This window comes from Nansenia antarctica, assembly GCF_963989245.1.
Source record: "Nansenia antarctica genome assembly, chromosome: 6".
In the NCBI taxonomy this organism is placed as follows: domain Eukaryota; kingdom Metazoa; phylum Chordata; class Actinopteri; order Argentiniformes; family Microstomatidae; genus Nansenia; species Nansenia antarctica.
This window is the reverse complement of record NC_137676.1, coordinates 42208727-42219110: the sequence shown is the minus strand read 5'-3', so window position 1 is coordinate 42219110 and position 10384 is coordinate 42208727. Positions and strand designations below refer to the sequence as shown.

General features: G+C 43.0%; 1 protein-coding gene across 1 annotated transcript; it reads right to left on the bottom strand.

Moving 5' to 3' along the window:
* Positions 1-96: 96 nt before the first annotated feature.
* On the bottom strand, positions 97-8349 carry pnkp (polynucleotide kinase 3'-phosphatase). The gene is made up of 18 exons (XM_080533903.1): positions 8235-8349; positions 5972-6092; positions 5422-5468; positions 4903-5190; positions 4322-4591; positions 4020-4099; positions 3562-3619; positions 3220-3327; positions 2937-3008; positions 2679-2727; positions 2288-2358; positions 1884-1976; positions 1681-1777; positions 1493-1554; positions 1297-1406; positions 997-1084; positions 638-705; positions 97-406 (listed from the first exon to the last, which is right to left on the bottom strand). Exons 2-18 carry the CDS (start codon positions 6090-6092, stop codon positions 286-288), a joined length of 1803 nt encoding a protein of 600 aa, XP_080390029.1. The 5' UTR covers positions 8235-8349; the 3' UTR covers positions 97-285.
* Positions 8350-10384: the final 2035 nt, after the last annotated feature.

Sequence of the window (10384 nt, the reverse complement as noted above, 5' to 3'; positions counted from 1 at the left end):
TCTTTTTGTGTGTGACAAAATAATGTATACAACTCAAGCCAATCATACATGAATACTGATGTGTGGTGTGACACTTTAAAACAATCAGTTCTTTCAAGCTGAGAGTGTGCATTGTTTGAAAATAGCATGTGTTGTTTAGCAGCAGATAAACTGACAGGCACTGCCCACATGCAGCAATGTTAATTCAATTAATGTTGTTGGATTGGCACAACTGCTGTTTTGTCTACAACAATGACAATCTAGAAAGCTTGTGTAAAAAAAGAAGAAAGAAAGAATGACAGCTGTTCAACCTTCGGAGAACTGTCGAAAGAGGGCCTCTGATTGGCTGTCTGTAAACCGTGGCACAAAGTGAATCTGCAGGATTTCTGAGAAGCCTTCAGAGAGACTGGGTGTCACAAACTTCTTGCTGTGTGGAAAAAGCAAGAATCTGTTCAGAATAGGCAATGGCTTGAAGGACACACACTACCTTCACATTGCATAGATCTTAATCACAGTGTGTTATGTATGTATGCATGTATGTTATATATTACAGTAGACTGCCCTGTATGTGTTGGTCCCATGCAACCAGTGTATGACGGTGAGTCTCTACTAACAGTGGTGACTAGGAACATGATGCCGTGAGGCCGATGCGACTTACTTGTAGCTGTGGAACATCATGTCATACACTTTCATATGTTTGGTGTCAGAGGGGACCATCTCACGGAACTGTAAAGGCACAAGAGAACTGATGAAAAACACTGCATCACTCATGCAAAACCTGCAGCATCAGTACAGACCCTCAGAGTATGCAGAAGAAAATCAATCCCATCACTGAAAATTATCCATTATCTATCCGTCTGCTCCACTTGGAGTTTGTTACTTCACCATTATAATCAATGTTTTTTTATGGGACAATTACTTCCTGTACCATTCCTAGTGGTTGCTAGGGACTCATGGTTGGAATGTTGCATGCTTGATACTTTATCCGAGTGGAGATGGAAGAGAGAGGGAGCCTACCCTGTTATTGTGCTTGGCCTGCTCCAGGGAGGCGGAGAAGAGGAAACAGCGGCACGACACTCCTGCTGCCTGGCTGACGTCCACATAGCTGGGAAGAAAGCAATATTGAATATACAGCAAAACATCACACGCACGCACTCGCACACACACCAGGAATATGCAGCTAACTGTTCTTGTGCGCCCACATACACACATGCATATTGACAGACATCCACATACCCGGTGGAGGAACGGAGAACTAAATGTTTAACTCCCGCAATGCACACTGGAGATGGCGCAAACGGGTGCTAGGCCACCTACCGTTTGCGTGACTCTGCGTCTGGGTTGGTGTTGTCCACGACGACGCTGCGTCCTTCCTTCAGAGCCCGCTCGCACACCGACACACAGCTCTGCCAGGACCCCAGGGTGTCCTGACGTATACAGGACAAATGTTAGGCTAGGTCACGGTTGGGTCGGAGTGGGAGGTCACGTTAAAACAGCCAGCAGGATCACTCACCCTGTTCACGTAAGCATAGTCCTTTGGGATGAAGTGAGTCTGGAAGAAGGTGGATTTCCCAGCTGGGGAGGACAGAGAAATAGGGGAGAGGCATTAGGAAGGAGAAAGAGGTGATGGGGAAAGGATGGAGGAAGAGGGGTAAAAAAAGGGGGGGGGCAGTGATCTACTGTACATGCACCTCTACTTACAAGCAGGGAAACCAACAGCAACAATGACTTCTGACTGAGTGGAAGTGAGGGAGGCACTGGGCGGGTCATACAGTCTGGCATTGGAATCACACTTCCTCTGGAGAACGAATGAACACACACACACACACACACACACACACGTTAACTACAGCATATATGCTATGCAGACTGTAAAACACAGAAAACCACACACAGTTACTCACAGGGTCAAACACAGGTAGACTGAAGGGGGCACTCTTCCACCCGAGGAAATACTCCTCAGGGGTGTGAAACTGCAGCCCAAGATTCAGAGCAAACTAGACATGTGTGTGTGTGAGAGAGAGAGAGAGAGAGAGAGAGAGAGAGAGAGAGAGAGAGAGAGAGAGAGAGAGAGAGAGAGAGAGAGAGAGAGAGAGAGAGGGGGGGGGGGGGGAGAGACTTTTAGTGACTTGTTGAAACAAAAGTGTATAAGACCAGACAAGCAGACCTGAACAATGACTACCTGACCAATCAAGGGACAAGATGGAGTAAACAGTCTAATCCTCCCAGATCTTCAAAAGTGCATAGAGGGTAAGGATCTGGGGTTGGGGTGGCTCCAGACAGGGAGAGTCAAGACAGAAAGTCTTACCAGCCGGTCACTGCTGGAGAAATCCTTCTTCTTCTTGCCTGGAGCCCAGTTGACAGGCCTCCCTGCTGCATCTGCCAGAGGAGAGGATATCAGCTGTTGATGATCCACCTTGGAGAATATACTTCTGGAACTATCAAATGTAGTTGTTGATGATTACCAAATGTCAAGGTATATTTTAGCTATTGAGATGTAGCTTATATAAGCTTGGTACATCTGTGTGTGTTTCAGCCTACTCCTTTAACTAATGCTATCACACCTGATATGTTGGCATGACAGTTATACAGCAGGCTTAAAGCATATACAGATCTAGGGCCAAGCTAATCCCCATAGCAACTTCACAACGTTAGTGATAACTCACCTCCTACATAGAGACACTTTAGTGATAACTCACCTCCTACATAGAGACACTGGCTCTTGTCTACAGCCACACCACCATTTGCCTGAAAGAAACAGAGGCACACACGCAAACGCACACGCGCAAGCGCACGCACGCGCACACACACACACACACACACACACACACACACACACACACACACACACACACACACACACACTGTTTTGTGTGTTCAATGTGGCTTGGCTTGGATAGTCAATTATTTGTACAGTATGTAATTCTTGCTGACATGTACATTTTGACCCGTCTCACCTTCTCACACAGGTGCTCCCACATCCCCATTACTGGCTTTCTGAAGATACCAGGACCAGACGCCACAAAAACCTGAAACACACACACACACACACACACACACACAAACACACCCTAGATGTGAAATACTTTGTACATATTAGGGTTGAGCACGATAAACACGGCATGTTGACGACATTCAAATAGCTACCAATTACGTTATCATAAAGACAACATCAAAATGTGTCTCTAATTGGCTGCAAGTGAACGCAGAGCAACAATAGAGCACTGTTTGCAGACTAACCTGCACAGGTAGCTGTAATGTTTCCAGGATGTCCTCCACTTTAGACTTGAACACCTCAGGCTTCAGTTTCCCCCTACTTATACCCATTTGGTTTGTGAAAAACACCACCTAAGAAGGTACACAAAAACATTTTCAGCATTGACACTACAGGACTACAATTAAGCATACTAAAATATCCTTAGTACTTACTATGCAATTAGTAGCATATATAGTACAGTATAGTTCCCTTTATAACAGCAACAGTTGTCAGTTGCCATTGTATCTCTATAAACCCTCTATAAAAGGCACCTTCATGTAAAGTGTTACCTAAATGGTTCATATCTCATTAGAAACAGCTCCCACCTTGTAACCTTTCTTCAACAGGCTTGCTAGTCTGGGCTGGATCTCAGGAAAGAGAATCCTGTGAAAGAAACAAGGACACAACCTTTATTAGATGATGGGTATTAACGTTATTTGGAGAAAAGAAGAGCCAGTGAAGAGAGAGGAAAGCCTGAACATAAGCAGGATTCAACAAGGGGTGACAGTTGCTAAGGGTCCAATGATATGGGAATTGGGTGGCGGCCGGAGAAAAATAAAAAGTGGCCACCCAGGCAACTGTAGCCTCTGGTATAAAAAGCCTTTTAGGCCAATGCGACTGATGTGGGTTAAACCCGGGTCTCTTGCTCACCACAAGTTATCCCGCTGAACTTAAGCATAGTGTGCTAGTTGATGCAGTCTTCAAGTGCAGGCTAGGTTACACATTGCACAATCATGGCTCATGAAACCACCTCTGTTCACTGACACCATCCCAGCACACTGACCTCCAGTCATCAGGGGCGGTAGGAAACACCTTTCCAGACTTGGTGGTAATGATGCAGCCGTCAATGTCGAAGCCAGCAATCTGAACAGGAAGTATAAGATTGTTTCTCTTACAAATGGTAATCTATTCTGATTGGGTTGAAGCTGAATGGAAAATCTAATGCTATCAACCTATACATCATGTCTGAACCCCATCAGTGGTACATTTACATCAGATAATACACTGGCGACAAATAAAACCTGCAATTTGTCAAATAGATTGCTTTGTATTGAGTATACGCAGCATTTCATGTGCAGCACTAACCTTAGTGCTTCCTGTGACACCAGCAGCAGTGTAGAGCATGAGGTTCCCAATCTGCTGCCAGTGGCTTTGGGTACAAGCTGAGGATGATGATGATGATGATGATGTCTGCTTAGCGCTTCTGTTATTAGCACCTGTAGCTTTCTCTGCCAATTCTTGTAGCTGTCTGAGCTTCTTCTCAGCTTCCACCTCATCATCATCATTGTCTGACCCCTCAGTCTTCTGACGCTTCATCTCTGGGTCCTCCTCTGAGCTGTGTGGCCTCTTAGATGCCTGAGAGAAATCACAAACAAACATGGCAAAAGCAAAATGAGATCAACATTGACCAACCATGTGAAAGTACATTCCTAGCGGTTTCAAAGTATTGCTAATTGCTTGACAAACTAATTGTACTCATAGCCAGTAGTCACAGCCTTATTGTTTTGCATCTGAATAATCATAGGCTGTGCGTCCGGTTTGACTGTAACACTATGCCTAAGCATAATATAATATAATAATAATGGCTCATTTTTAACCTTAACCCTTACAAAAAAGTATTGTAGGTTATAAAATGTAGCGGTTTCTAAATTAATGTGTAGGCAAACCTTCTTTGGAGAAGGGGCAAAGAAATCTTGGATGCTGCGCTTGATATTCTGAGACACTCTCCCTCTCTCATTCTTTCCTCGACTTGTCTTCTCTGATGGTTTCAGCTTCTCTTCCTCCTTCCCTTTCTGGGCAGATGATGAGGCTCTAGCTCCATTGGAAGTATCAGAAAACTGCACCCTGAAAGGGTGGCTCTGGTTGACCAGGTAAAGCGTGCCATCATGGGTTAGTCTGCCAGACTGACCCCTTACAAGGCTCTCACTGCCCAGAGAAGAGGGGTTTGGCCCAAGCTGAAAAGGAGGGATCATCATCACTTAGCATACAGTAAAAAAGGCTAAGAAGATAGATTGGATAGGTGTGTGAGGTATTTGAGTGTGTCCCTGACAGGAACGATGCAGGGTGGCCCCATACAGTATGTGACCATAGTTCAGACATTCTGTTTAACAGTGAACGTCATCCACACAACACGGTCACATTATATGGGACTAAATGCAGTTGGTAGGTAGGTAATTATTTCATACCTGTGTTACAAGTACCTCTTGGTTCGCACAACAGGCCACCAGTTTCACTAGAGAGAAGTTACACATATGACCAGGAATGTTAGCAGTTGTCACGAACACAGCAGGGCAGTCCCTAGTCACATCAGACTTCATTGACCATATTAGACTCTAGCTCCGAAGCAATACTCATAATCATGGTATTGGTTTTCCAGAGCTTGCAACTTCATCCAACCATGAGTGCCGTTACCTCTTTTGGCATTAGCCTAAAAGCCACGTAAAACCCAAAACATGGCATTTCCGCATAGTGTGCAGGTAAACCAGAGGGTGATTGGCTAAACGTCTAATTGTAAACGAAGAACAATGACGTGGGTATTGACGTGCATGAAGTCAATTTGTATGGATATTAAGCAGCACATTTTTGATATTTTGTGGGGCCGAAGAAAATCTCAGATGATGGAGAATACGTGGATCAAAACTGGGATACGTGATGCCAAAACAGGTAAGGACATTCATGCAATCAATTAAGTCGCAAGCTCCGGCAGGACACTCCAGGTTGCATGCTTCTTCTTACCCTGATGTCTGGAGCACTTCTTGTCAGTGACGCCGGTCTCTGGACCACGACCCAGGATCACGGCTCGGCCGTCGGTCAGGGGGACGTGAGCGCCGGATGCACTTACCAGTATGCACTGCATCTGCAAAGAAGAGAGAGAGGGTATGATACATATGAACATGGGTCCAGAGAAGAGAGAGAGAGTATGATACATATGAACATGGGTCCAGAGAAGAGAGAGAGAGAGAGTATGATACATACGAACATGGGTCCAGAGAAGAGAGAGAGAGAGAGTATGATACATATGAACATGGGTCCAGAGAAGAGAGAGAGAGAGTATGATACATATGAACATGGGTCCAGAGAAGAGAGAGAGAGGGTATGATACATATTATGAACATGGGTCCAGAGAAGAGAGAGAGAGAGTATGATACATATGAACATGGGTCCAGAGAAGAGAGAGAGAGAGTATGATACATATGAACATGGGTCCAGAGAAGAGAGAGAGAGAGAGAGAGTATGACACATATGAACATGGGTCCAGAGAAGAGAGAGAGAGTATGATACATATGAACATGGGTCCAGAGAAGAGAGAGAGAGTATGATACATATGAACATGGGTCCAGAGAAGAGAGAGAGAGGGTATGATACATATGAACATGGGTCCAGAGAAGAGAGAGAGAGAGTATGATACATATGAACATGGGTCCAGAGAAGAGAGAGAGAGTATGATACATACGAACATGGGTCCAGAGAAGAGAGAGAGAGAGAGAGAGTATGATACATACGAACATGGGTCCAGAGAAGAGAGAGAGAGAGTATGATACATATGAACATGGGTCCAGAGAAGAGAGAGAGAGTATGATACATACGAACATGGGTCCAGAGAAGAGAGAGAGAGAGAGAGAGTATGATACATACGAACATGGGTCCAGAGAAGAGAGAGAGAGAGTATGATACATATGAACATGGGTCCAGAGAAGAGAGAGAGAGAGAGTATGATACATATGAACATGGGTCCAGAGAAGAGAGAGAGAGTATGATACATATGAACATGGGTCCAGAGAAGAGAGAGAGAGTATGATACATATGAACATGGGTCCAGAGAAGAGAGAGAGAGAGTATGATACATATGAACATGGGTCCAGAGAAGAGAGAGAGAGAGTATGATACATATGAACATGGGTCCAGAGAAGAGAGAGAGAGTATGATACATATGAACATGGGTCCAGAGAAGAGAGAGAGAGTATGATACATATGAACATGGGTCCAGAGGAGAGAGAGAGGATATGATACATATGAACATGGGTCCAGAGAAGAGAGAGAGAGTATGATACATATGAACATGGGTCCAGAGAAGAGAGAGAGAGAGTATGATACATATGAACATGGGTCCAGAGGAGAGAGAGAGGATATGATACATATGAACATGGGTCCAGAGAAGAGAGAGAGAGTATGATACATATGAACATGGGTCCAGAGGAGAGAGAGAGAGAGTATGATACATATGAACATGGGTCCAGAGAAGAGAGAGAGAGTATGATACATATGAACATGGGTCCAGAGAAGAGAGAGAGAGAGAGAGTATGATACATATGAACATGGGTCCAGAGGAGAGAGAGAGAGAGTATGATACATATGAACATGGGTCCAGAGAAGAGAGAGGATATGATACATATGAACATGGGTCCAGAGAAGAGAGAGAGAGGATATGATACATATGAACATGGGTCCAGAGAAGAGAGAAGATATGATACATATGAACATGGGTCCAGAGAAGAGAGAGAGAGAGTATGATACATATGAACATGGGTCCAGAGAAGAGAGAGAGAGGATATGATACATATGAACATGGGTCCAGAGAAGAGAGAGAGAGAGTATGATACATATGAACATGGGTCCAGAGAAGAGAGAGAGAGAGGGTGTGATACATATGAACATGGGTCCAGAGAAGAGAGAGAGAGGGTATGATACGAACATGGCTCCAGAGCAGCGTAAGTCAGGGCTCTCAAGTCTCACGCATTGGGCGTGAGACACACGCATTTCAACCCGTTCACACGCTCGGCTTGCTAGAATTTACAATGACTTGTTAGCTAACACAGTCTCCGAAACATCGACCGAGTATCTGCTCAGCAGCTGTACAGTCGGAGCAAAGCAGCAAGCACTGTAGGCTTCTCTGAACTTTGATCAATACTTAGCTAGCTAGCTCATTGAAGTAGCTATCCAAACTGGCAGCAGAGTAGACGTTGCGTACAATTTACGAAACAAGAAAAAGTTACTCAACATTTCTAGGATGTTTGTACTTGGGTGTTTGTAGCCGGTGGTTATAACTCTAGCTATAAAATAACACGAGTTAACTTCACAAACGCCAGAGCTAGGGAAGGCAGGAGCTGTTCTGTGGACGACAATAGTGGAGCTCCGCCCACTTAGCTCGGGTGGATGTATGGAAATGAGGATTTCTTCAAAATAAAACCACACACACGTTTAAACTTGTTGAAGTATTTGGAAATAACTATACATAACTATGAAAGGAACCACAATTATAATATATCTCTCTCATCAACGTCGCTAAAGGAAAAGTCTCACCAGATCAAAATAAGGCTGGATTTTTTTTTATGCATCTCGTGGGATTTATCAAAATAAGCCTGGGTTGTCTTTTAGCAACGTTGATGGAATACCACTCAGGAAATAAACATTAATCTTCTCAATGTATTATATGTGTTTTTAAGGGTTTGTAACACCATGACACCATGAGGGGTGTCATAGAAAGTATTTTTGGCCTTTTACTGTGGCCCAATATATTTTCTCAGGCGAAACATGATTTTTACTAGTGTCTACTCACTATTTTATGTGCAATACATTATGTGTTCACTATGCAATGTAATAATTAACATTTTTCTTTCTTTTTTTCTGATAAATCGTTTTTTTGTTCCAGAATAATTCAATTCATGAAACATTATTAAATATTGTGATCTCATCACTTTACAGATTATTACCTCGCGCTTTTATTTTGAAGTCTTTCAGAGAACACAGCTGAGTGGGTATGGCGTTATTTATGTGCCACAATTATTTCGAGAAAATAAATGTTTTGCGAGAGAAAACAAATGTTTTGCGCAAAGGAACATTTACTATTTTTTTTTTAAATGCGCAAAGGAAAATCGATTTTGAACAAAGGAAAATCGATTTTATACTCAATAAAAGTTGTTTATTTGCATTTCTGCTAAAGTCGATAATGCACGCAGCACAGCTAATCGTCAACATTTGCTTGACCGGCAACATTGGATTCTTCTCTCTCTCAAAACATTTTACCCTGCTAGAAATGTGACAGAATTCTGATTGGCTGGCTGGCCAGTTCTTAAATGTGTTAAAATGTCTGATTGGCTGGCCTGATTGTCAATCACAACATTTACGGACCAAAGGCGATTGGAGGAGATGAGAAAATTGACGGTTGAAGACTGGAGATACGATTTTGAAGAGAGAAGAGAGGAGAGAGAATATAGAATATAGAATATAGAATATAGTATTTTGAAGAGAGAAAATAGCTCATGCTCAACACCTAGTAAGTTTTGTAATCGTTTAACTATTAATATTATGATGTATGGCTGCTGTTTTTGACGATGTATTTAAACTTGTTTAGACTTTGTCAGGTAATGGCAAGTTAGCTAGCTACCCTAAGTATAGTTAGATAGATAACCTCAATTAGCTACGTAACGTTAGCTAGCTACCCTAGCATACTTAAATAGGCTAGATAACGTTAGCTAACTACCCTAATATAGTTACATAGCTAACCGTAATTACCGGTAGCTACCCTATAGTTACATAGCCAATTAGCTACATAACGGTAGCTAGCTACCTCATGTATAGTTACATAGCTAACCCTAGCTAGGTGGCTAACGGAGGCTCTGAACTGTTGGTTCCTGCAGGGTCTAAAATTCGAATCCTAAATATGAGCCAGTAGGTCTAAAATATGAGTAGGTCTGGAGTGGGCTGGATTTGGCCTTTTTGCCAGTATGGCTATGACATAGGTCTACAATTAGATTAAATTAGACTAAACATGCAGGAACCCTGAGTTATGATGACCAACTATAGCTAGCAATTTGAATTTGTAAATATGTGCTTAAGTTTTCTTGTTTAAATTGATGTAGGGGCATGGTGCAGTTGAGTCCGAACTGCCACAACAACAGAGCACACTACAGCCACATGTGAGTAATTAATACTTGATTACATAACTAGTCTACTTTAAATAAACCTTTATGAAATCCATCTTTTAGTGTGTAGTAAACATGAAGGCGGAGCGGGGCTGGGGGACGTTTCATTCCATTAAATAGTTCCCTTCACTTGCCCTAGTTCACTCCCCTTCACAGATCTAATCTGGGAACACTTTCGTTTCGAAACTTCAACTGCATTTCATTTAAACTAGTTCTGACTCAGTTG

Coding starts and splice junctions, on each gene's coding strand:
- pnkp (XM_080533903.1), bottom strand. CDS start 6,092: ATGCAGTGCATACTGGTAAGTGCATCCGGCGCTCACGTCCCCCTGACC. Junction 2,728..2,936: donor GGGAGCACCTGTGTGAGAAG/GTGAGACGGGTC, acceptor TGTTTCTTTCAG/GCAAATGGTGGTGTGGCTGT. Junction 706..996: donor AGGCCAAGCACAATAACAGG/GTAGGCTCCCTC, acceptor GTGCCTTTACAG/TTCCGTGAGATGGTCCCCTC.